This window comes from Musca autumnalis, unplaced genomic scaffold (assembly GCF_047663935.1).
Source record: "Musca autumnalis isolate F117 unplaced genomic scaffold, ASM4766393v1 scaffold_5, whole genome shotgun sequence".
NCBI lineage: Eukaryota > Metazoa > Arthropoda > Insecta > Diptera > Muscidae > Musca > Musca autumnalis.
This window is the reverse complement of record NW_027412088.1, coordinates 88219852-88247588: the sequence shown is the minus strand read 5'-3', so window position 1 is coordinate 88247588 and position 27737 is coordinate 88219852. Positions and strand designations below refer to the sequence as shown.

Genomic DNA, 27737 nt, shown 5'->3' with positions numbered 1-27737 from the left:
TGGTATGAAATTTTTGTAAAGTGTGAGTTAAGTGGATATTTTACGATTAAAGCAATAAAGAGGACTATTCTATTTTTCATCCTATAAGAGACCTTTCATAGACTGAAGTCGTAAAAAGACCCTCAATAATTAGTGGCTATATGAAAGGAATGCAGTGGGTGGATTTGAAACTTGACCCACAGAAAGTTCTCAAAAATTAAAATTGAATAAAAAAAACCGGAATTTAGGTTTTTCTCTTATGGAAAGATGGTCAACAGGGCTAACGTGATTAAAATGTTTTTCAATTTTTTTTTTTTTTTTTTTTTTTTTTGTAAAAAATCATATGAGCTTTCGGAACTCTCGAAGTCTGGGGGTTATCATGAACGGCAATTCCCCGTGAATTTTTTCACTTTATCCCTTAAGTTGCAACGGCGGAAAAACAAAACTCACGGGGAAAGTTCATTCATGATAACCCCCTATATCTCGGGAAATACGGACTTCCCAAACATGAAAAATATTTATATATATTGGCGTATCCAGCATTCCAAGATCTACCTGTGGACAACATTTTCTGAGTCCAGCCACTACATTAATCTTATGGCCTCCCATAACTATCACAAAGGTAAATTGAGTAGATTTGGATGTTGATCTATGAGCTCAAACTTGTGTTTTTAGAACTCTCTCTCTTGATCAATCATCTGCACTGGTAATAGTATGATGCATCGCCGAAACCATCTCAATCAGAGCTTGAGAACTTGGACATGATCGGAGTATTAGATTATATACATATGTATGCATGTATAATAAGAGTGCTAGTCTGACATTTACATGGACGTAGCTTTCTCAGTGCAAGGACAGAGTTTCATTCACCACTTCAATTTATGAGTGATTAGCGGTACCTCAGCGTGGATTAACCAATTTATTTCTAGTTTCAGTCCTATACGATCACATACCTATTTTTCTCCGGAGAATATAATTCCATATCGATCCTCCCTCGGGATATCTATGATTGGGAGTTGAATTGGAGCGATAGCATAGTTCGGCCTATTACTGGCATTTTATCTTATTAACTGTCTGCAGGAATTTCCGAGAATCCTAATCAGTTAATGATCATAAGTTCCTTGTACGTGCTAGCTACGCCAAAACCCTCTTGCTCGATCACGATTTCCTATCAGGATCTTGATTGTGATCAGAAGACTATCTGGAAGCTTAACGTCTCCGTGGTTCCTTCAGTACGTCCTATGAGTCGGCTGAGACTGTATTTATCATTTTTGTTAAAAGCGATTTCCTGCTGCGAGAATGAATTTTGCCTCTAATTACTAAAATAATGGAGGTTAAATAATAATGTACAGTACAGTCGTTATTAATTCCATATTTTATGTGCAAATATGAAACAATTGATGGGAAATACTATGACCAAGGCATGTTTATATAGGGTAGAAGTGACAGTCAGCTGTATTCTTACTTTTTGAAATTTCATGAAATTTGAAACGTCGAAATTTGTTACCATAAAATAGGTACTGCTTTTCATCCTAAACGTGTAATAAAAATTACCTACGACAGTTCTGAATGTAGAGGATTTTCGAAATGTATTAATGTTTTTCTGAAAAAAAATTGGAACGACCCTATTATTCAATATTTTCTTTGACAATTAATTTCCAATAACAACAATGTTGTTTTTGTAAATTTGTTAGTTGTTGTAATTCATGCATATATGTACCTTATATAAATTTGCCTTGACTATAACGAAGTAAAGGCCTGCGTACATAAGCTGCCTCGCCTGCTTGCCTTGCTTGCTTCTGATAAAAGAATAAAAAAGAAAAGGGCAACCCAGTTCGAAATTTGCTGGGCCTTCTTTATTCTTTTATTTTTATTATGTCAGAAATGAATCAGGAAAGCAAGGCAACCAGGCGAAGCAGCTTATGTACCCAGGCCTTAAGATTTAAAATTAACAAAACAAATTTTTAATTTTTCCGTCGTCTAGGTATAGATGGCGCCTGTGTGGGTGGCAAAGTTCGTATTCGTATACCTATAAGCACTATATATTTGGGATTTTTAAGGAGTTTTAAAGCAAAATACCGCCAACTTTAGTTCTTTTCTTCTTTGGAATGCCTCTGCTATGGATTTATGTAAAAATAACGATAAAGGCCTCGTCACATAAGAGGATTTCTGGCTTAATTCATTTAAGCTGAAAACAGATACAACGTTTGATTAAAGTTTTGTGTCGTTTTGGCCGTTTTTACACTGTTGGGCATGATGCCGAAAAATTCAAATTCATTTGAAATATATGCCGACAAACAGATAAACGCTGGACTTTGGTATCGTCGTCGCCCTGTTGTTGTTGTTTTTTTCTCGACGCCCAACGCAAAACTTTAATCAAACATTGTATCTGTTTTCAGCTTAAGTTGCATGTTCTTCCGGCTTTAAGTCCCAATTTACATTAGGCGAGTTTACTTGCGGCAATTGTCAGTTTGATGGAGAGAGAGGTGAGGTATATGGTAACCCTTTGCCTCTCAACACCCTCTCTCACCCACAAACTGACAATTGCCGCAAGTAAACTCGCCTAATGTAAATTGGGACTTAAAGCCGGAAGAACATGCATGATTTTCAAGAATTTACCAAAAATGTGGGTTATTTTGGAACTTCACTACATTTCGAAAACATTTATTTGACAACTTGCATTGCATGTAGTTATTGGTTATCGTTACTTTTTGTTGGAATATGTGGGTTAATTTTTTATTTATTCATCCTATCTTGTCTTAAATAAGTCGACCAACTATTTTTTGCAAAAAACCCGAGATTTTTATCACAATTACCAGTCATTTTTCATAAATTAATACAGAAAAATGTTAGTTTTCTTGGTTCGAAAACAATTACTTGACAAACTGTACCTTATATAAATTTGCCTTGACTATAACGAAGTAAAGGCCTGCGTACATAAGCTGCCTCGCCTGCTTGCCTTGCTTGCTTCTGATAAAAGAATAAAAAAGAAAAGGGCAACCCAGTTCGAAATTTGCTGGGCCTTCTTTATTCTTTTATTTTTATTATGTCAGAAATGAATCAGGAAAGCAAGGCAACCAGGCGAAGCAGCTTATGTACCCAGGCCTTAAGATTTAAAATTAACAAAACAAATTTTTAATTTTTCCGTCGTCTAGGTATAGATGGCGCCTGTGTGGGTGGCAAAGTTCGTATTCGTATACCTATAAGCACTATATATTTGGGATTTTTAAGGAGTTTTAAAGCAAAATACCGCCAACTTTAGTTCTTTTCTTCTTTGGAATGCCTCTGCTATGGATTTATGTAAAAATAACGATAAAGGCCTCGTCACATAAGAGGATTTCTGGCTTAATTCATTTAAGCTGAAAACAGATACAACGTTTGATTAAAGTTTTGTGTCGTTTTGGCCGTTTTTACACTGTTGGGCATGATGCCGAAAAATTCAAATTCATTTGAAATATATGCCGACAAACAGATAAACGCTGGACTTTGGTATCGTCGTCGCCCTGTTGTTGTTGTTTTTTTCTCGACGCCCAACGCAAAACTTTAATCAAACATTGTATCTGTTTTCAGCTTAAGTTGCATGTTCTTCCGGCTTTAAGTCCCAATTTACATTAGGCGAGTTTACTTGCGGCAATTGTCAGTTTGATGGAGAGAGAGGTGAGGTATATGGTAACCCTTTGCCTCTCAACACCCTCTCTCACCCACAAACTGACAATTGCCGCAAGTAAACTCGCCTAATGTAAATTGGGACTTAAAGCCGGAAGAACATGCAACTTAAGCTGAAAACAGATACAATGTTTGATTAAAGTTTTGCGTTGGGCGTCGAGAAAAAAACAACAACAACAGGGCGACGACGATACCAAAGTCCAGCGTTTATCTGTTTGTCGGCATATATTTCAAATGAATTTGAATTTTTCGGCATCATGCCCAACAGTGTAAAAACGGCCAAAACGACACAAAACTTTAATCAAACGTTGTATCTGTTTTCAGCTTAAATGAATTAAGCCAGAAATCCTCTTATGTGACGAGGCCTTTATCGTTATTTTTACATAAATCCATAGCAGAGGCATTCCAAAGAAGAAAAGAACTAAAGTTGGCGGTATTTTGCTTTAAAACTCCTTAAAAATCCCAAATATATAGTGCTTATAGGTATACGAATACGAACTTTGCCACCCACACAGGCGCCATCTATACCTAGACGACGGAAAAATTAAAAATTTGTTTTGTTAATTTTAAATCTTAAGGCCTGGGTACATAAGCTGCTTCGCCTGGTTGCCTTGCTTTCCTGATTCATTTCTGACATAATAAAAATAAAAGAATAAAGAAGGCCCAGCAAATTTCGAACTGGGTTGCCCTTTTCTTTTTTATTCTTTTATCAGAAGCAAGCAAGGATCATCTCATTTCGTGATTTCAGCGAAATCAACATCGAAATTACAGTACACATGATATACAACCCTGTTTTTGCCTAAAAAAGTACCGAAAGTTGCAACACTTTTCATGTATTTATCAGAATAAACAAGGGAGATGGTCAATTGCTGTAACAACAAATTTTAGTATCAACATTTGTAAACAATGTGAAAAAATATTAAATTACTTTGTTGCAATGCTATTTTTCATTGTGTTGCCGTAAAAAATACGGGAACGGAAAAATGACGGAAATTGCAAAAAACTCCAGCAGAAATGTCAAAATTAACGTCTCAGCTATCGTATTTAGATGCCAATGAACATGCTGCTAGTTTCTACTAGGCCAAAATTGTATGGCAGAAAGCAGGAGAAGAGGGTGTCTGTTTAAAGAGAAGTGCAAGTCTTGCTAGATTTCGAAGTACGGGAACGCATTTTTAGCACTAAAAGGGAAAACTGCTGCAAGTAGTAATATTTTGCAAGTTCTGAACACAACTGTTATCTATCAACATTTATTATTGTGATGTCTCAACTATAAAATCAGTTATTATTTTTTTATTTGTTAGTACTATATACAATTAATACGATATATAGATAATTTTACGATAACTTTCGAATAAAGTTGTAAAGTTCTATATTGTCGCATATTTGACCAATTCAATTTACAACAACTTGTTTTGAAAATTCATGTTCAGCTGCGCATATGAATCTACCTTGATTATTGTGATATGTTTGAAATCAACAAAAAATAAGTGTAAACACCGGGGTGTATTTCAGGATTTCGTGAAATCCAGTGGATTTTAGAGCGCAAGTGTAAACTTGGCATTAAGCACGAATGCCATGCTTCTTAAGCGGGGTACACACGATCAGTTTTGACTGTCGATTTTTCGGATATATCGATTTATGTCAAACTGTCCAGCAACCACAAAATATTTTGTGGTTGCCTGATGACTGACAAAAATGAACGGCCACACTGGCAAGCAACCGATTTATTGAGTAAAAGTGACAGTCAAAACTGATCGTGTGTACCCCACCTTAGCTTAGTTCCTTTACTTTTTAAATAGTAATGCAGTTTTCACACGGTCTGCTTTTTACATATTCATACATAGCAACTGTCACTTTCTTCGTCCATATATAATTCCTTCTGCACGGCATAATTTTATTTTTCATTCGTTTTCTGTTGTTTTCTTTATTTATATCGCGTACAAAGAAAACAGCTGTTTACCTTTGGTTGTACAGACGACAATAGAGCGCGTTCTATTCGAAAAAAATAAATATGTATGCACATAACACTTTGATGCATTGAAATTTCTGTATGGTTTACACTATGTGTAAAAAATTCAGATTTGTAAAAAGTGACAGTGACAAATATGTAAAAAACATACCGTATAGAACACCCTTAAAGAAGATTTTTTTTAAATTGTAAGTTTTTTCTAAGTAACCGGCCTTCGGCCGGGGATTTAAGACCTTCTCCTATGGACAGGAGCCAATTTAAGGCACGGGAACAACATTTTTTCAATTTAAAATTTTTTCTTACTTTAACAAGGGAATTTTCGGAACTTCAGAGGCCCATATCTCGGGAAGTATGAAATTCCCCCCAACAAACTTTACAAAAAAAAAAAATAAATTTCACTTTTTTATTTTTTTATTTCATTGGTTTAAATTTTTATTATTTTATTTTATTTCTTTCTATTTTGCTTTGACAAAGCGCGTAGCTTTCTTTTTTCCTTTTTCCTTATTTGTCAAATAAATGTCAAATCAGCAGTTTGACAGATTTTACACAACGAAATTTGTCGAGTAGAAAGTAGTAAAAGAGAAGGCCATTTTGGCTCTCTCTCCTCTCTCACTCTCTTAAAAATTGCTTCCAGTTTTACTACTTTTTGGGGTTAAGGAACGCTTTCCGAGTCAAAAATGGTAAAACTTGAAGAAACTTTAAGGCCTCGACACATAAGAAGCATGGCATTCTTGCTTAAGTCATATCTGGTAAATGACTAAAGACCAAGCTCGACCAAATTCAAATGTGATTCTGAAATCTTTTTATTATAGCCGTTTTATACTATGCTCCTGGATTTCACGAAATCCAGAAATACAACCCGGTGTTTACACTTATTTTTGATTGATTTTAGAGTCCCGGGCCACACTAGAGTAATTTCATTGAAATTTTGACATGAAATTATGCCTCTATAGATCGAGTTCCATAGAAGAGTAAAAATCATAAAATTGCTGTAGTGGGGAATTCGATTTATGAACACCTAATTTCATGAAATTTTTAATGAAATTCAAGTTAGTGTGGAACGGGACAAACATATCCAATAATCAAGGTAGATGCATATGTGCAGCTGATTGAACATGAATTTTCAAAATTGGTTCTTGCACATTTAATTTGTCGTTAAAAATATACGACAATATACAAATTTACTGCTTTATTTCGAAAATAATCGTAAAATTGTGTATATCAATATATGTTATAATTACTGTTTATAATAGTCCCAATTTACATTAGGCGAGTTTACTTGCCGCAATTGTCAGTTTGTAGGTGAGAGAGGGTGCTGAGAGGCAAAGGGTTACCATATGCCTCACCTCTCTCTCCTACAAAATGACAATTGCCGCAAGTAAACTCGCCCAATGTAAATTGGGACTTCTTCTTCTCTTCTTTATTTGCAAATTCGGTATTCGAATATAAGCGACCATACAATTGTAGCATATTTCATTGCAATTACATAGATTACAAATCGACACCTCCAAATAATAGTATGCTAAGTCTGAAAAGTGAGTTTTGCAGGAGAAGCTCTCAAAGTTTACAGTTTTCTTTGACCTTCTTTACAATGCTAAGTAAACATTTGTTTATAACTTCTGTTCGGATTGACCGATCATTACCAAAATTTGACAGAATTTAAGTTAAAGGACGTAAAATGTAAAAATGTAAAGAACTTGAAAACATGCTAAGTCGACTTAGCATACTATTGTTTGGAGGCGTCGAAATGTGATATTTTTTTCATGACATTTATAAATTATTGATAATTCTTTCAAAACTGCTTCTATTTCTTGATATACTGAGAAGATTAGCCGTGTTGTTGATATTTGTCCAGTCTTCTATGTTTTTTATCCAAGTCATCTCTTTTCTGCCTCTGGTACGGCGTCCTTCAATGGTCATTTTAAGTATTGCCTGCAGGAGCTTATACTTTCCATGTCGCATGATGTGTCCTAAGTATGCCGTTTTTCGTTTTTTGATGACAGATACAAGTTCTCTCCGTTGGTTCATTTTTGTCAGTACTTCGAGATTTGTGACGTGTGCAGTCCAAGGTATTTTTAATACTCTTCGATAAATCCACATTTCGAAGGCTTCTAGTCTTTTTATGTCAGCAGCTTTAATGGTCCAGACTTCTGCAGCGTATAATAAGACTGACCATACATAACATTTAATAAATCGTACTTTTGTCTCAATGTTTATATCATGGTTGGTCAAAACTTTTTTATATTTGAAGAATGCATCTCTTGCCATTTCTATACGACATCTTATTTCCTTTGAGGGATCCCATTGGTCATTAATTAGAACCCCGAGGTATTTAAAACTTTGTACTCTTTCGACGTGTGCGTTGTTTATTTTTATTGGGACTTACTAAAGGTTAAAATACAATGAACTTTGTTGCTTGCTTCACGCTTGATTACATGTAAAAGCCTAATGGCCAAGTACTACCTAATTAAAATGCGATATTGCATTTCTTTATTCTTATACATAAATTGAGGCTTGGATAAGCGTGAATTTCTCATTCTGTTCTAAGCTTAAAGCCGTCATCAGACCATTTTTTTCCGCATGTATGACATCAGCTGTTCTGTATATTAGTATACCCAAAGTGACAACGTACATGTGAAAAAGCAGATGGTTTTATGACGGCCTAACAAATGTACAAATAATTTTTTTTTTCATCGTTGAAATGTCAAAATTAGAAATTTGGACTTACCGCCAGTTCATGTATGTCGCACGAAAACCCGTACGAAAGGAAAGCAGGTACTCACTTCCGTTTAAAAATGCGTTCATGTATTTCGCAAACTATCGTGCGACTGTCGTTACGTATCCTGTGCGAAATACTACTAATTTGAATGTACATTTGTAGAACTATGTTCCATAAATGAGAGCTCAATGAGAAATAAAAACAAAATCCACATATACATACATGCTCTGTTCCAGAACCTGCAAGAAGCTACTACTTTTTACTACGATAACATTTTTTCCTTTATGTTATCGGAAAAAATAGTAAAAATTAGTAGATTCTTGCAGTTCTGGAACAGACCAAATGTGAGCAAATTGAATTAGCTTGTAACAATATTAATATTTCATTGTGTTCCTGTTCTTTTTTCATGGTAAAATTAGCAAAAGAGCGAAACGTCAAAAAATACTTTCCTATACAAATTTGTTCAAACAGCGTGGAAACGGAAAAATGGCTGAAATCGTAAAAACTCTAGCAGAAATGTAAAATCAAATGGTCTGTTCCAGTACTGCAAGAATCTACTAATTTTTACTATTTTTTCCGATAACATAAAGGAAAAAATGTTATCGTAGTAAAAAATAGTAGCTTCTTGCAGGTTCTGGAACAGAGCAAAATCGGATATATCGATTTATGTCAAACTGTCCAGCAACCACAAAATATTTTGTGGTTGCCTGATGACTGACAAAAATGAACGGCCACACTGGCAAGCAACCGATTTATTGAGTAAAAGTGACAGTCAAAACTGATCGTGTGTACCCCACCTTAGCTTAGTTCCTTTACTTTTTAAATAGTAATGCAGTTTTCACACGGTCTGCTTTTTACATATTCATACATAGCAACTGTCACTTTCTTCGTCCATATATAATTCCTTCTGCACGGCATAATTTTATTTTTCATTCGTTTTCTGTTGTTTTCTTTATTTATATCGCGTACAAAGAAAACAGCTGTTTACCTTTGGTTGTACAGACGACAATAGAGCGCGTTCTATTCGAAAAAAATAAATATGTATGCACATAACACTTTGATGCATTGAAATTTCTGTATGGTTTACACTATGTGTAAAAAATTCAGATTTGTAAAAAGTGACAGTGACAAATATGTAAAAAACATACCGTATAGAACACCCTTAAAGAAGATTTTTTTTAAATTGTAAGTTTTTTCTAAGTAACCGGCCTTCGGCCGGGGATTTAAGACCTTCTCCTATGGACAGGAGCCAATTTAAGGCACGGGAACAACATTTTTTCAATTTAAAATTTTTTCTTACTTTAACAAGGGAATTTTCGGAACTTCAGAGGCCCATATCTCGGGAAGTATGAAATTCCCCCCAACAAACTTTACAAAAAAAAAAATAAATTTCACTTTTTTATTTTTTTATTTCATTGGTTTAAATTTTTATTATTTTATTTTATTTCTTTCTATTTTGCTTTGACAAAGCGCGTAGCTTTCTTTTTTCCTTTTTCCTTATTTGTCAAATAAATGTCAAATCAGCAGTTTGACAGATTTTACACAACGAAATTTGTCGAGTAGAAAGTAGTAAAAGAGAAGGCCATTTTGGCTCTCTCTCCTCTCTCACTCTCTTAAAAATTGCTTCCAGTTTTACTACTTTTTGGGGTTAAGGAACGCTTTCCGAGTCAAAAATGGTAAAACTTGAAGAAACTTTAAGGCCTCGACACATAAGAAGCATGGCATTCTTGCTTAAGTCATATCTGGTAAATGACTAAAGACCAAGCTCGACCAAATTCAAATGTGATTCTGAAATCTTTTTATTATAGCCGTTTTATACTATGCTCCTGGATTTCACGAAATCCAGAAATACAACCCGGTGTTTACACTTATTTTTGATTGATTTTAGAGTCCCGGGCCACACTAGAGTAATTTCATTGAAATTTTGACATGAAATTATGCCTCTATAGATCGAGTTCCATAGAAGAGTAAAATCATAAAATTGCTGTAGTGGGGAATTCGATTTATGAACACCTAATTTCATGAAATTTTTAATGAAATTCAAGTTAGTGTGGAACGGGACAAACATATCCAATAATCAAGGTAGATGCATATGTGCAGCTGATTGAACATGAATTTTCAAAATTGGTTCTTGCACATTTAATTTGTCGTTAAAAATATACGACAATATACAAATTTACTGCTTTATTTCGAAAATAATCGTAAAATTGTGTATATCAATATATGTTATAATTACTGTTTATAATACTAAAGGTTAAAATAAAATGAACTTTGTTGCTTGCTTCACGCTTGATTACATGTAAAAGCCTAATGGCCAAGTACTACCTAATTAAAATGCGATATTGCATTTCTTTATTCTTATACATAAATTGAGGCTTGGATAAGCGTGAATTTCTCATTCTGTTCTAAGCTTAAAGCCGTCATCAGACCATTTTTTTTTCCGCATGTATGACATCAGCTGTTCTGTATATTAGTATACCCAAAGTGACAACGTACATGTGAAAAAGCAGATGGTTTTATGACGGCCTAACAAATGTACAAATAATTTTTTTTTCATCGTTGAAATGTCAAAATTAGAAATTTGGACTTACCGCCAGTTCATGTATGTCGCACGAAAACCCGTACGAAAGGAAAGCAGGTACTCACTTCCGTTTAAAAATGCGTTCATGTATTTCGCAAACTATCGTGCGACTGTCGTTACGTATCCTGTGCGAAATACTACTAATTTGAATGTACATTTGTAGAACTATGTTCCATAAATGAGAGCCCAATGAGAAATAAAAACAAAATCCACATATACATACATGCTCTGTTCCAGAACCTGCAAGAAGCTACTACTTTTTACTACGATAACATTTTTTCCTTTATGTTATCGGAAAAAATAGTAAAAATTAGTAGATTCTTTCAGTACTGGAACAGACAAAAAAACATTGGAATATTTTGTTTTGTTTGAGAAAATAAAATTTGTCAGTATTTTGAATTATTTTATTTGATTGATTTGTTCAATATAACGAATGAAACCGCCATTAAAACGTGTCTATATATGGTAACATGGGGCGCCTTCGCCACTGGGGCGGCTACGCCAGTGCCGATTTTCTCGCAAAATATAAGCGCTAGAAAAAATCCGTTAAAAGCAAAATTGTGAGTTTAATAAAGATCTATCATATCCCAAAAGTTGGCAGTTGTGCCATAGGTATGATAGCGGACGCACGCGCTTTCGTGTTTTCAGGGTATTGGGAAAAATAATTATGGTAGGTATTTTTGCTGATATCTTCTTTACCTTTTGTGATATCAAAAACACATTTTATACCGTTAGAAGACAACTACTGAAGAATATAAATCCCAATAATTCGCATGAAAAAAACAATTGCAAATGTCAATATATTAATATTATAAAATATGTAAGGGGTGGGGCGCCTACGCCATGATAGGGGCGTGGTGGGTTAATGTTCGAAATATGTCATGATTAACTTAAATTCTTCATACCATAGATATACCACACTATAATATGAAGTTAAAATCAAATATTATCCAAAACGTATCTTGTTTTAGTTATATTATGATTTTTGTACCTAAATTCAAGGCACCTACTTCAATTAACCTCTAGGAGCGGTTACTTTTTTGTGAATTTTAAAATCATTTTTGATTATTCAATAGAAAACATGTTCCTTTTTTGCATAATGTTGATATTTAAGGGATAAGTATGGTAAATTACAGTTTTAGAGTCCGTTGGAGAATGTTCAATATTAGATCTGTTCCTTTACGTTCAAGAATCTTCAAGTTTTACTACTTTTTACTCGAAAAGCGTTCCTTTACTTCAGACACAATACAATTCATATGGAAGCAGTTTTCAACTTTTACTACTTTTGCCGGTTTTACCATTTTCAGAAGTAAAGGAACAGACCAATTGATGGCGAAGCTGCCCCATGGGTGGGGAGGCTTCGCCACCTTTTACACATTTTGTAAATTCTCAAAAATAATATTTTAAAAACAAAATTTTAACCATTTATATATCAAAACTTGTAGTCAAGATATGCTAATATTTGTACCAAAAATAATATTTGAAAAAAGTTTAACGGTGTCGGTATGAGAACATTTTGAATAAAAACGTGGCGAAGGCGCCCCATGTTACCATAATTTTTATTTTGTTTCAAGATTGTGTTGCGTATATTTGTTTTAAGATTTTCGGTGTTATACCCCGGTTACACTTAACCGGATTAACCCAGTGGGTTTGGATTTAAAATGTCAATCCCATAGCGCAAACGTCAAATAAATCCTCTCAAAGTGGGTTAACCCGGCAAAAAACTGTAGTGTTATACCCTAGACAGACGGCAGCGTTAATTTGCATTAACTGCCTTAATTCAAATAAATTCGTGCATTATCCACATTCTTAATGCACAAAATCAAAGGAAATTTAAACTGAATTTAGCAATTTCAATATGGCAATGCTGTTGAAAATCAATTGTCTTTTGTCAAATTTCCATGTTTAAGAAAATAAAAAGGGAAAGCAAATCAGCAATTTTCGCGTTTCTTCAAAATAAGTAGTGGTCTTTCGCGAGTAGAATAGCAGCTACTAGTTTTTCACGCCTTCTAACAAATCTCTTTTTCAAATTTTTATTTTCACAAAAAATTTCATTACCCACCATACCAATTCTATCGAAAATTATATCTTCCTCAAATGTTTTTTTAAGTTTTGCAATATTTTTATAATATTAAAAAACTCAAAAATATCGCGAATAAATTAAATTTATTTTTGCTTCATCGTGGTGAAAAGATCAAAGGTAGAAAGTGTATTTCTTTCGCATATTTTGGCGAACCTTTGTAAAGCTTTATGAAATGGTCTGCTGGGTACAAACAAACAACACAAACAGCTGTTTCATAAATGCAGATACTATCGTCTGTCAGGGTGAAAAATTAATTCAAATTAGGACATTTTTAATGCAAATTAACTCTGCCGTCTGTCTAGGGTATAACCGTTATATTATTCGCAAGTTTACGTTCTACTCGGCAGCTACAAAGCAAGTGAGTGATTTTGACATTCTCTTTCTATAAGAGACAGTCCTTTCGAAATACATAAACCCAAATTTACAGGAAAAGTGTACGTTTACGTGTTATTTCGTATGGCTTGTCGGTCGCATACATTTTCGTTTCGAAGGTGTTTACATGAACAGAAAATGATTTTTTTCCACTTTCGATGGGCAAGAAATCTTTCGGTCGACATACATGAACATGCTGATAAAGTTGTGTTCCAGAACTTGCAAAATAGTACGACTTGCACAATTTTTTCCTGTTTTGTGCAAGAAAAGCGTTCCTGTACTAAACTCGCACATCTCTTTAAACAAAAATTGAGGTGAATGACATTTTTAGCTATACAAATTTGGCCGAGTAGAAACTAGCAGCTTGTTTGCTGGCATCTGATTGCCAGATACTTTTGCTCTGTTCCAGAACCTGCAAGAAGCTACTATTTTTTACTACGATAACATTTTTTCCTTTATGTTATCGGAAAAAATAGTAAAAATTAGTAGATTCTTGCAGTACTGGAACAGACCATTTGATTTTACATTTCTGCTAGAGTTTTTACGATTTCAGCCATTTTTCCGTTTCCACGCTGTTTGAACAAATTTGTATAGGAAAGTATTTTTTGACGTTTCGCTCTTTTGCTAATTTTACCATGAAAAAAGAACAGGAACACAATGAAATATTAATATTGTTACAAGCTAATTCAATTTGCTCACATTTGGTCTGTTCCAGAACTGCAAGAATCTACTAATTTTTACTATTTTTTCCGATAACATAAAGGAAAAATTGTTATCGTAGTAAAAAATAGTAGCTTCTTGCAGGTTCTGGAACAGGGCAATTGTTTACAAATGGTCTGTTCCAGAACTGCAAGAATCTACTAATTTTTACTATTTTTTCCGATGACATAAAGGAAAAAATGCTATCGTAGTAAAAAAAGTAGCTTCTTGCAGGTTCTGGAACAAAGCAAAAATTTTGATATTAAAAATTTTTGTTGCAGCAATTCGCACACAAACCTTGTTTATTGTGATACGTGAAAAGTGTTGCAACTTTTGGTACTTTTTAGGATAAAAACAGGGTTGTATGTCATGAGTACTGTGATTTCGATGTTGATTTCGCTGAAATCACGAATTGAGATGATTTCGTTTTTGTATGCGAAATCATGGTAAATTTTGCTTGATTTCGCGCGAAATCACGAAACGCCTCCGAAATCACGAAACGATGTCGAATGTAAACCAAACATTAGTCTTTTATCAGATATGACTTAAGCAAGAATGTCATGCTTCTTATGTGTCGAGGCCTCTAACGTAAAGGAACAACGCTTTTATGTGTCGAGGCCTTAAGTGGGGTACACACGATCAGTTTTGACTGTCAGTTTTGCTCAAATAATCGGTTGCTTGCCAGTGTGACCGTTTATTTTTGTCAGTCATCAGGCAACCATAAAATATTTTGTGGTTGCTGGACAGTTTGACACTTATCGATATTTCTGAAAAAGTCGACTGTCAAAACTTATCGTGTGTGCATTGCATTGGAACAAATATTTGCTCCGTTCCAGAACCTGCAAGAGCTACTATTTTTTACTACGATAACATTTTTTCTTTTATGTTATCGGAAAAAATTAGTAGATTCTTGCAGTTCTGGAACAGAACAATTTAATCATATTGTTACGAATGTAACTAATAGGTTTAAGCTAATTTAGTTTGATTTCCGTAAATTTAAAAATTTGAATTGTAACGTAAAGTTTTTATTACGCAGATACTTTTGGTCTGTTCCTTTACTTTTGAAAGTGGTAAAACCTGCAAAAGTAGCAAAAGTTGTAAACTGCTCCCATATGAATTGTATGGTGTCTGAAGTAAAGGAACGCTTTTCGAGTAAAAAGTGGTAAAACTTGAAGATACTTGCACGTAAAGGAACAGAGCTTTTATTTAAGCAACACCAACTACCATGTAGAATTCTCTTCATCATTCTAGTTCTTACTTTACCTTTCATTAATGTGCTTTTGTTTTGCCATAATCATGTAATTATCGTTTAGTTTGCTACTTCTTGTATTTGTTTGTTGTTGTAATTACGTCATTAGTGTGCTTTTCCACTTGTATTGATCTTCGCACATGTATGTGAGTATTGGCACCGGCACATACGGTACGTTGTGCGTCGCGTTACAGCAACCACATGAAAAATTCAAGAACAAACTTGGCATCACTTACATTTTTTTCATGTGGTTGTTGTTTTTAACGCGTGACGCAACGCACAACGTACCGTATGTGTCAGAGCCATATGGTTGTTCGCTTATGGGGGTTTTACACGATATATTATTTTACATATGTGTTGTCACTTTGCTTATACATTTTGTATATAAAATTTGACAACTCATATGTAAGAAACATATCGTGTAGAGTACCCATTAGTGCGAATGTGCGTCTGTGTGTTCGTTGCACAGATTCGAGGTGTTACCAGACGTTCTGTAAAATTCCCCAACAGGGACATTTTGATATAAATACAGGTGAAAACAGCAACGACGAGTCAGTTATGCATTTTATCACGAAGTGTAAGCATCGACTAGTAAAGAACTCTAAAGCCACACGCTGAAACTTTCCCATTATTTTGGCGTTCATAGATCGAGTTCCATATTAAAGTAGTTTTATGAAATTACTGTATTGGGGAACTCGACCTAAGAACGCCAAAATAAAGGGACAGTTTCGTATGAAAGTTCCAGCGTGTGACTTTAGAGGAAGTAAAGTTGTGTACTTAGCTATAACAGTCAGTTCCAAATAAGTGTAATAAATTAAATAAAGGCCTGGGTACATAAGCTGCTTTGCCTGGTTGCTAAAGCTGGCAAAAAATCGATGGCACTATCGATAATATCGATTATTATTTAAAAATTCAACATCGATAGATAGTTTTGCCTATCGATATTATTGGAATAAAAACCCCAAACCTGAAATCCATTGAAATAAATAGAAATTTCGCTGCTTTTCGGTTATGTGTATGTAAGAAAGTAAGTCCGTAGTCACACGTACAAATTTTTCGGTAAAATAAAATGTATTTTTTTACATTTTTCATAAAATAAAAGCAGTTGTTTATTCTCCTTTACATTTCTGTGAACTACTTTTGCATAATTTCAAGAAAATCATTGACATTTCCGCCATTTTCATGTCCAAATTAATGACGATGACAACTTAACGATAATATCGATATCAATCGATATTTTAAAACATTATATCGAAAATATCTAATGTTGGGAATATCGATAGTTTACCAGCTCCAGTACTAGAGCTGGCAAAAAATCGATGGCACTATCGATAATATCGATTATTTTTTAAAAATTCAATATCGATAGATAGTTTTGCCTATCGATATTATCGGAATAAAATCCCTATCCTGAAATCTATTGAAATAAATAGAAATTTCGCTGCTTTTCGGCTATGTGTGTGTGTAAGAAAGTAAGTCCGTAGTCACACGTACACATATTTCGGTAAAATAAAATGTGTTTTTTTACATTTTTTATAAAATAAAAGCAGTTGTTTATTCTTCTTCACATTTCTGTGAACTACTTTTGCATAATTTCAAACAAATCATTGATATTTCCGCCATTTTCATCTCCAAATTAATGGCGATGACAACTTAACGATACTATCGATAGCAATCGATATTTTAAAACATTATATCGAAAATATCTAATGTTGGGAATATCGATGGTTTGCCAGCTCTATCCAGTACACAGCCGATATGTCTGATGAGTCGCTACCATGGCGGAATAATGGGCCAAATACATACGGTCCGTTGAGCGTCGCGTTACAACAACCACATGAAAACTTCAAGAACAAACTTGGCATCACTTACACATTTTTCATGTGGTTGTTGTTTTCAACGCGTCGCACAACGGACCGTATTGGCCGCGGCACATACGGCGCGTGGAGCGTCGCGTTACAACAACCACATGAAAAATTCACGAACAAACTTGGCATCACTTACACATTTCTCATGTGGTTGTTGTTTTCAACGCGCAACGCGTCGCACAACGGATCGTATGCGCCGAGGGCTTATGTATTTGGCCCATAAGTCGATGGTCAGACTAGCACGATTTCAACATGGCGACGTCAAGTTTATAGGCGAGGGGTATGAGGTAGTGAAAACCATGTACATGGTTTTCTGTGTTCGTTGTGTTGCATCTTCTTGTTATTCGTTGCAAGATTTTTTTTTTCCATTTTCTTTAATACTATGTTTACATTTACGAAATCCACTCGATTTCAACTGTCAATTCCATTGCTCAAACGTCAAATGAAATCCAATAGATTTTAGATGAGTTTTCATTTGACGTATACGCAAAGGAATTGCAGTTGAAATCGAGTGGATTTCGTAAATGTAAACATAGTATAATTTTTATTTTCTCAAGCAAACGTTAACAACAAAACAAGCATAAAAAGATTAAAAAAAAAGATTTAATTAATGAAATAGTGAACATTTAAATTTTAATATTAATTATTTTGTGTTGTTTTTTAGTTTATTTATGTTTGTTCCATGATGACATAATAAGGTGGCGTAAAACGGCCAGCTGATTGGTTTCAATCTGTCAAATTTTTTGTTATTGTGAATAAATTGTATGAAAACGTAAACAAACATTTTGACATATTAGGCCTGTTCGATAACTTCACAAGTAAAAAGTATTTGCAAGTTCTTGCAACTACTTGGAAGTTCTGTCGATTATTTTTTACTGAACAAGTTTGTTATCGGACAGCATTTTGTAAAAGCTTTTACAAATTTGCAACGTGTGTGGTAGAGCTGGCAAACCATCGATATTCCCAACATTAGATATTTTCGATATAATGTTTTAAAATATCGATTGATATCGATATTATAGTTAAGTTGTCATGGCCATTAACTTGGAGATGAAAATGGCGGAAATGTCAATGATTTTCTTGAAATTATACAAAAGTAGTTCACAGAAATGTAAAGGAGAATAAACAACTGCTTTTATTTTATAAAAATGTAAAAAAATACATTTTATTTTACCGAAAAATGTGTACGTCTGACTACGGACTTACTTTCTTACACACACATAACCGAAAAGCAGAACAAAAATTCTATTTATTTCAGTGGATTTCAGGTTAGGGGTTTTAATTCCGATAATATCGATAGGCAAAACTATCTATCGATATTGACTTTTTAAATAATAATCGATATTATCGATAGTGCCATCGATTTTTTGCCAGCTCTACTGTGTACAGGGATGCCAGATAAGTTTGGTCGAAAATCGGCACTTTTCGGGTGCCAAAATCGGCAAAATCGGCAAAAAATTTTCAAAATCGGCAAAAAATCGGCAAATTAAATAACGTTTATTTCAGTTCAAATTATTGCTATATTTAATAAACATAAGTTAAACAATAATAAACATAAGTTAATAAACATAAGTGCAACAAAACAATTAACAATTCATAAACCAAGGCAATAATTCAAAATATGTATGAATATAAATGGTTTTACATATGCATATGTAGTATATATTTATAAGTACGTGAAATCAATATATTTTCAATTCAGTCAAGCTGAACAAAACGTATACAAATATTGTCTTAAGAGGTTATTAATAAGGTGATTGTTTTTATACCCTAAGCATTTATGCTAACAAGGGTATATAAACTTTCATACGGGCAAAATGTGCCTCATCGAAATAATGGTTTTAGACCCCAAGTATGTTTGTACGAAATGTGTTTCAGACAATTTGGAATCGATTTAGCAATGTCGGGTACCTCCCACACTAAATTTCGTATAAGTTTTCTTTAAGACCTGAGGCCCAATTCCGTTTCTATGAAAATAGGTTTGTCCTTGTACTTTCTCAGTAAATATTTCTCAGTAACTTATTTTTAGAGAGTAATGAATTTTATACTCTTTCAAAGGAAAAAATTAAAAAAGTAAAAAGACAACATTCAGTAAAAATTTTCAATTTGATTAATATTTAAGATTATAATATTTGAATATTTTAAACTTTTGACAACTGCCTAAAGCTACAAAATGTTACTGAACAAAATTCCTTCAGTAAAAATTATAAGTTCTCAGTAATAAAAATTACAAAACAAGTTTCTCAATTCATTCTCTTTTACTGAACATTTGTGTAAAAAAACAACATTCAGTAATAATTTGTAATAATTATTACAAATTATCGAGTACACAGACACACTTAATGTAAAATGAAAACTTTTACAAAGGAGAAAACTGTCAAATGAAAAAAATTATAAAGGAAATATTTTTCATTTCAATTTTTCATAGAACAAGAATCCAGCCCCTGCTCTCGAATCACTTCGATTTTGGTTGAAACAATTTCAATACGCTGCCTCCATTACGACGGTAAAAGCTTTTTCAGGGGCATGTCCATACTTCTTGAGAATATAGCCCGAGAGGTGTAAAAACCCCTATGGCACCAAATGTAGTGGCTGTAGAGCACGATAATTCTCGAACTGATCAACCGATTCCAAAAGTTATACGATGATCCACTGAAATGACTAGTGGGCGCGATATCTATCGAAAAGATATAACTCTCAAAATAAAATCCACTTTCCTAATGGACTATGTCGGTCCATTCCTTTAAGTACCACTTCCTCAACACTTTTGAATTTAAATTTTAATCCACATTTTTCGGCAAGTTCAAACGTCTAAAAACGTCCGTAGAAGAAAGGCTGAGGGTATACCGCTGTCAGCAAAGCCGACTGACACTTTCTTACTAGTTGTATTGGAATTTTGAAATGTTGGTTTACAATTAAATTCAATTTCTGTAATAAATATTTGAATTAAAGTTTTGTAACAAATCATTTTTAATGAGAACATTATAACAGTTAGACTTATATAATTTTAAGTAGTCTTTAGTGAAGAGAATTCCTTCCATCGAGTCCCTAACTAATCGATCTCGGCACTTGTTTTTATATAAATGTACTTGACTAGAAACTCTTTCCACATTTGCTGAAGAATGTGGCAAGACTAAAACATATTTAATAAATTTGGAGAAAATAGGAAATAATGATTCAGAATTTGCACATATTAATTCACACATTGTTTTCCAAAATTCTAGCAACTCTGAGTTTTTATCTTTAAACAAATTTTTGAAATTTAAACGTGAAAGTTCGCGTGTTTCTTGCTTTTCGTTTATGTTTATAAAGCATTCGTATTCCTTTATAATGTCGAAAAATGAATCTTGTGTGCCATTTATTATAAAACTTTGATTTATTGAAGCTAGGCACTTAAATTTATTTTCAAAATTAAACCGCTTCAAAATCTGACCACAAAGTTCAATGTAAAAGTTTGTGCAGTTTTTAATTATTTCCACTAACCCACTTTTCGACAATTTCGTTTTTTGAACAATTTCCTTGACGTATATACTGAAGTACACGTTATGGTAATCAAGAAAATTCAAACTGTTTTTATAAAATGTTTAAAAAATGTTATTATTATTAATCAAACTACTCTTGACGATATAGTTGTCTTTGTTATTGTACCAAATTAGTTCTAGCTACCACAATTTTCATACAAAATGGAAATTTTATGTGAACAAGTTGCCTTAACTAAAAATCGGCATTTTAGGGGTAAAAATCGGCAAATCGGCATTTCTATTTTTTTGGACTAAAAATCGGCAAAATGCCGATAAATCGGCAAATCTGGCATCACTGACTGTGTACTCTCTGTTGAATAATATTGGCACCATTTTTCTTCGATTATTGTTGCCATTAAAAACAAACCGATTATATCTATAATCGAATATTGGTGTATATTCAATCTAAGTAACCCTATTGTTAAACAAACCAAACTATAGATCCATATGTTCCGACGAAACGACGAAGAAGAATAGTAAAGGAGAATTGAATTCGTGTGTGAACAGTAAAAGCGCGTAAATTTCTCAATAAATCTAAGTAATTATAATAAATACAATTCAAACGAATATATTTCAATGAAATATATAACGGAAAATGTGTAAAACACATAAAATTACAAGTGTATAACAAGAAAAACCACACAAAACAACCAAATCATTGCTACAACGCGAACGGTCTGCAAAAAACACGAAGAAGAAATAAATACCCAAATACCCAATCACGAATGGTTGCTCTGGTCTTTTTTGAAAAATAGTGCCACAGCTAGCGCACAACAACGATGCAAGTAAAAGTGGCAAGACGAATTAAAAGAAAATATCTAGAAGAAATTTGTATATTTTATGTCAAAAACAAGTGAAAAAATAGCAGCCACAAAAAGCAGAAGAGTTGCCTCAAATTTCGGGCCAACAATTTATGCAACTCAAAAGACACAACCAAACACACATCATCATGTGTGGCAGTAGTGCATCAGAGTTGATGGTGTTGGTGTAGAAAGAAAAAATGTTCATAGTTTGAGAAGCCCCCAGATATAAAAAAATAATTCACAAAATACCAAAGAGATAGTCTTGCTCTGGTGTAGTGGTGGTGTGGTATATTTGTAACCAGAAAAAAGAAAATAAATCACAAAAAAGAAACGTGAAAAAATAGCTGCTACTATTGTGTAAATGTGTTCTATAATAAAATACAACAGCAGCAGCAACAAAAAGGAATAACGTGAAAAATTCGTTGCATGTTGCCCAAAAAATGTGTGTACATCTAAAAACGACGACTGGAATTTAATTGGAATATTTTTTAATTTAGAAATGATGTGAAAATTCCGAAAGGAAATAAGAAAATCTGTTACACACAGAGAAGAGTAGAGGAGATTGTGTGCAAAAGGAAAACCAAGATAAAAGTATAAGAAAAACACATAATTCACAAGAAAAGTCAATAATAAGAAAAAATAGTATATTAAAACGACGAGATGGCAAACTACTAATAAGAGAAAGAGGAAGAAGAAGAGGTAATCACACACACACGCCGTACATAATACATTCACTTGCACAAAACGCAAAAGAGAAAAGAATAGCGCGCAATCGGCGGTTAACGTACCCCATCGTTTGTCTACATCACATAGCAATACGAATAAAAAATAGTGGAAAATAAGAAAGAAAAAAAAAAACAAAAAAAGAAGAATACGAAAAAAGTAGCAGAGCAAGCTCGCGAAGCAAGCAATGACGACGACAACAATATTGGGATACATTTGTTCAACGTAGAAATGGATATGTGTGGGAAAGAGAGAGCGCAAAGGAGTGAGAGATACAGTGATAGAATGCGAAGTGATGGTACGCAAAGAGCGCCGCGAGTGTGAGTGCTATAACAACAAAATAAATGAAAATAAAAAATGCGAGTTTATTTGTGTGTTCTGCTATTCTCAACAAAAGAACAAATACATAAGCAAATGTGCATTAAAAATCAAGAGCAAAAAATAAACATAGTTAAATAGAAAACATCAAGATATAAAGTATACACTACAAAAGATACTACCAATAAAATAAATAACAAAGGAAATTCGAAAATTCATTGCAACACACAAAAAAAAAACGAGTAGCAGCAACAACAAACCTTTACAAAAATAAAAGAAGAATGTAAGAATGAAATAAAACAAACCCAAGAAATTCAAATTCATAAAAGAAATCAACAAACACACACTCAAGCAGCAGGAACAAAATGGATACTACAAATACAACAGCTTCAGTAGCAGCAGCAGCGGCGTCTGCCGCCGCCGATGTAGCAGCAACAACAAAAGCAAAGCAATTGGATTTTAAAATACTGGTAATTAAAACTTATACGAATGGCATATAATGAAACAATAAAATAACCCAACAACCATTCATTTTCATTAGAATTTCAGTGTTTTTTATTCTATCTTTTCTCGTCATCTTCGTTATTTGCCCAAACCTTAAAAAAAGACAACAAAGCCAAACAAACATGTTTAAGGTCGGCGTTAGTACACAAAGCGGCTTTTTTATTCTTTCGTGTCTTTTGTGTTCTTTGTGCCACAACAACTCGAATCACTCATAATACACGTTTTTCCATTAAGAATATTTATGTACCAATTTGAAAAAAAAAGAAATTATTTTTTACGATTTTTCAAAGAATGAAAAATAAACTCTAGTTAGTAGAAAATCCCAGATTTTTTTACAGTGGTAGTTATTGATGTGGGGTTTAAAATGTCGTGTTGTGGCACCTCTTGGATCGAGTTGAAATTTTTATTATAGGTACTCATTGGGCAATATGGGTGTCATGTTAAAACTTTTGGAGAGTATCTTTGTTCGCGTTCCCCACTCTTGGACTAGTCCATAGAAGAACGTTTTAAATCACAGTCCGAAGGCTGGTTATTTATAAAAAACTTACAATTTAAAATTAGGAAAAAGTTGTTAATCCCCGGACAAAGGCCGATTTCTCTAAAAAATTACCCATATCTCTGGAAACGTGGACTTCCCCCACAGGAGGGTATGTTTATGTTTGAATATAAACACTTATGGCCTGTTTCACTAAGACGATTCGAATACAAATTCGTTCGAACTACTACCAAACATATGCTTATTGAAAAATATTTCATTCATTTTAGTTTTCAATCAAACAAAAATTTTCTACACAAACAGAAGTTTGGTAGGTAGTAATTCGAAAGAATTTGAATTCGAATCGTCTTAGGGAAACTGGCCATTACTCTACATTAAGTAGAAAGCATGTTTGTTGTGATTTCCCCAACAACATAAAGTTTTGACATAACATATTCAAAATTGTACGATGCCACATTTATTGTCCATTCGATGAAAACAGTTTACCAGTTCTTTGTAGTCGTTAAAGAAGTAATCCTTCAAAAAATTTTGATAATCGGGTCAGATTTTAATATTAGCAATATAAGGACCCATGGAAACTTTGAGGCCCCTGTGGCCCGTGTTAACATATTCCGATTGAGCTCAAACTTTGGCAATCTTAATTTTTAACAAAACTAAACATTTTAAGATGGTGTCGCATTTAAAAATCCGACATCGATTTTTTAAAACCACTCTACTGAACACATGAGTGGTTTGTTGAGACATCTGCCCAACCATATCCGAGGTGACGTAGATGCTTCTCGTTGCAACCATTTTAAAAAAAATACCCCTCTGTAATGTTGACGACATTTCCTGATTATTTCAGCCATGTAAAACTTCTCTACGCGTTCGGACTCGTCGATAAACAGAGGGTCCCATGTCATTGAGCTAATATGAATCGGGGTGCACTCAGTGATATGAGAGATTTCTTCCTTGTCCCTTATGGGATGTTTGTGGAACATTATTATAATATTTTTCTGTATAATATTGCAATGGCCAGCAAAAATAGGGATTTAGATCTGCGTTGGGAGGACATATTGCCCTGAAAACACTGGGAAACTGTGTTAATTGTGGCAAACCCATTAGGGTTGTTGTTGTAACAGCATATTATAGGTTTGTATGTTCGTTTTTCTGCTTAATCTGGCTCTACCTCCAGTTCTAGGGAATGTGGCAGCTTCGATGGATTGCAACCACAAAGCTAACAGTTGATCCAACTAGAGGTACTTTTTTCAATAGCATTTTTTTGACTGAACACGTGTGATTCGTGTCATGGTATTACGCTATTTTTGTTTAGTATTGTTTGGCATTTTATCGTGGAAAGACTTTCAATTGAACAATTTTTGCAAATCGTTCAACTTTATTGTGAAATTTCGCTTTCTTTGAGGAATGTGTTTCGAGCCAAATTTAGTTCAGCGATGAGGTCCATTTCTGGCTTAATGGGTATGTAAACAATGAAAGTAGCCGCATTTAGGTTAAGAGCAACCTAAAGAGAATCTATCAATCAGTTTGGTGTGTTTTGTCCGCTGGTAGAAATATCAGCCCATATTTTTTCAAAAATGATGTCGGTGAGAACGTATCCTTCAATGGCGACTACGATAGCCGAATATTTGATGCTTGAAAATGAAGCTCGTGATCTCGGCTACATTTTGGTTTCAACAAGACGACGCTTTTTCTCCACATGACAACAATCAATGGGGAACACTTCCATGAGCAGACTATTTCAGGTTTTTTGACGGTCGATTGGCCACCAAGATCGTGTGATATCAAACGTTAGGCTTTTTCCTGTGGGGATATGTAAAGTCTAAAGTGTATGCGGACAACCCCGTATCAAATCAGGCCTTGGTGCAAAAAATCACGCGTGTCACTCGTCAGTTGCCAGTCGAAATGTTCGAAGGAGTCAACGAAAATTGGACTCTACGCGGCCAACATTTGATAGACATAAACTTTAAAAAATAAATACCAAAGAATGTCCTTTCAAATGATAATAATAGTTTAAAAAAGTTAGGAACCTCTAGTTGGATCACCCTATACTTCAGTTTATTGAGTAGGATTGGAAGGGCAGTTGATAAGGCGCAGTGTGACGTGCTGGCCTGTTTCGCATGCTGGGCAGATGTTTTGTACGGTGTCATCGATCCTTGCCCTAGACGCTGAACCATCCCGAGCGTAGTTTGTTGTGGTAGCTGACGCTCCTCAGCCACGATATATGGGGGATGTTCTCCGAGGACCGCATTCGCGCTACAGCTGTTATTAAAACTTGCTTTATAGGCCTGCTGATCTAGGAGTTGTCTCTTGTAACGTTGGACCCTCTTTCTAGATTATGAGGATTCTTCGTGCCATCCTCCAGTGGGGGTCCTATCCACCATATGATGATTAGAATGGTTCTCACGGTAACACTCGAGCAAGTACTGCAACGAGAGCATGCCTTTGTGTTGCAGTACTGGAAGAATCTTCGTCTCTTCATGCATATGGTCCCCTATGACATAAGGTGGCATCTTGTTGCAGTTCTCAGGGCGCTATTCTGACAGGTTTGAATACTGTTGCCGCATAACTTGCCACTGACCGACCTATCGCGTTATATGTGGTCAACAAGGTTTCTTTGTCTGACCCACATGTGCTGCCGTTTCTCAAACAGCGTGGAGTGATTGACAGTATCAAGGATTTTGGTGATAAGTCGAATGCAAATAAAACTGTCCTTACACACGGCATGCTGTGATTGAGTCCTCAACTAATATGTGTAGAGATGGCGTGCAGCGCTGTTATGGTGCTGCGTTGCTTACAGAAACTATGCTGATGATCGGCAACTGGATAGCTTTTTCTAAAGTTGGGGAGGAGTCAAGCCTCGAGGTCTTTGACACGGGCGATAAAAGGGAAACCGGCCTGAACTATATACCTTTGCTGGCATCCTTGCCAGGCTTCAGTAGCGGGACCACCCTGTATATTTTCCAGACTTTGGAAACGATGTGGGTGGTTAGCGAAAGATTGAGAACTTTAGTGAGATACTCGACTCCCGGCTTCATCTAGCTGTTTCAGCATTGCCATGGAAATTCCATCAGGTCCCAACGCTTTGGATGATTTAGCGTTCCGGATGGCATTCGCAACATCATTGTAAATTGTGGTGGTTGATCCTCTCCAGGAAGTGATCTAATAGGAAGTTGTACTTTTCTCTTCGCCCTGCCACTCAGAGAGTGCTCGACAAACTGTCGATTAAACAACTTTGCACCTCCTCGGATCAGCCAGCTTAACGTAGCAAAACGTGACTGTGGTCCTATCTTCCTTCTTTCCAGGGATCGAGAGTGACTTACCGTTGCCCACAATTTACTGATTCCTGTTCCAATGCTGTAACTCTTCAGTGGTTAATTAGTTACGTTTATGCTCACCGACCGACCTATTAACTTCCAATGTCATCTACCTGAATCTGGGTTCACTGGGTTTGGCTCGACGAAGCTCATTACACTCATTTGTTAATCCAATTGCCTCTGCTGGTCTCACTTGGGGTATTTGACCAGCAGGTATGTAGCCAGCGACTGCAATTTTGACGTTCTCTCTGAACTAGATTAGCTTTCACATGAGTGTGCTTCGAGCTTCGTTCAGAGGTGACGAAATGGGATGGTCTGCTGATGAAGACAATTATGGGGATATGGTTTGAGCCAAAATAAACGACGGATTATCGGGTGACGTCATTAGTAAGAACACGATGGTACGTTGGTTATATCTGGCGAACTGTGATACTCACCGCTAATAGGGTCTTCCTAATTGACCGTACAAAACATAAGGCTAATAATCTGCTATGCCAGCACTACACCCTTTGGTCATTTCCGAGAACCGAATACCACCACATACGATCAGAATTAAAGTCGGTTATGACCTTCCAAAAGCGTGCTCAGGCTATCAATCTGCTATGCCAGCACTACACCCTTTGGTCATTTTCGAGAACCGTATACCACAACATACGATCAGAATTAAAGTCGGTTATGACCTTCCAAAAGCGTGCTAATGTTAGGCCTATAACCTGTAGTACAGCTATATATCGGCGGGGTGTATATGTTAAGGAACTCTACATTTACTTGTGGAACTGGTAAATGCTACCCCCCTACACTCCATGTAATGGTCGTTGGAGCCTGGCTCATGCGAGATAGGTCTCTATTGAACAGACTGGTGTATGAAACTCA

General features: G+C 34.8%; 1 protein-coding gene across 2 annotated transcripts in view; it reads left to right on the top strand.

Moving 5' to 3' along the window:
* Positions 1 to 21163: 21163 nt before the first annotated feature.
* LOC141386572 (uncharacterized) overlaps positions 21164 to 27737 on the top strand; it is a 77523-nt gene continuing 70949 nt past the window's right edge. For both annotated transcript variants that reach the window (XR_012408406.1, XM_073955357.1), the window contains exon 1: positions 21164 to 23020. Coding sequence is in view for 1 of the 2 variants with exons in the window: in XM_073955357.1 (XP_073811458.1) it covers positions 22916 to 23020 (105 nt within the window). In the remaining variant the exon portion in view is untranslated. The remainder of the gene's footprint in view (positions 23021 to 27737) is intronic.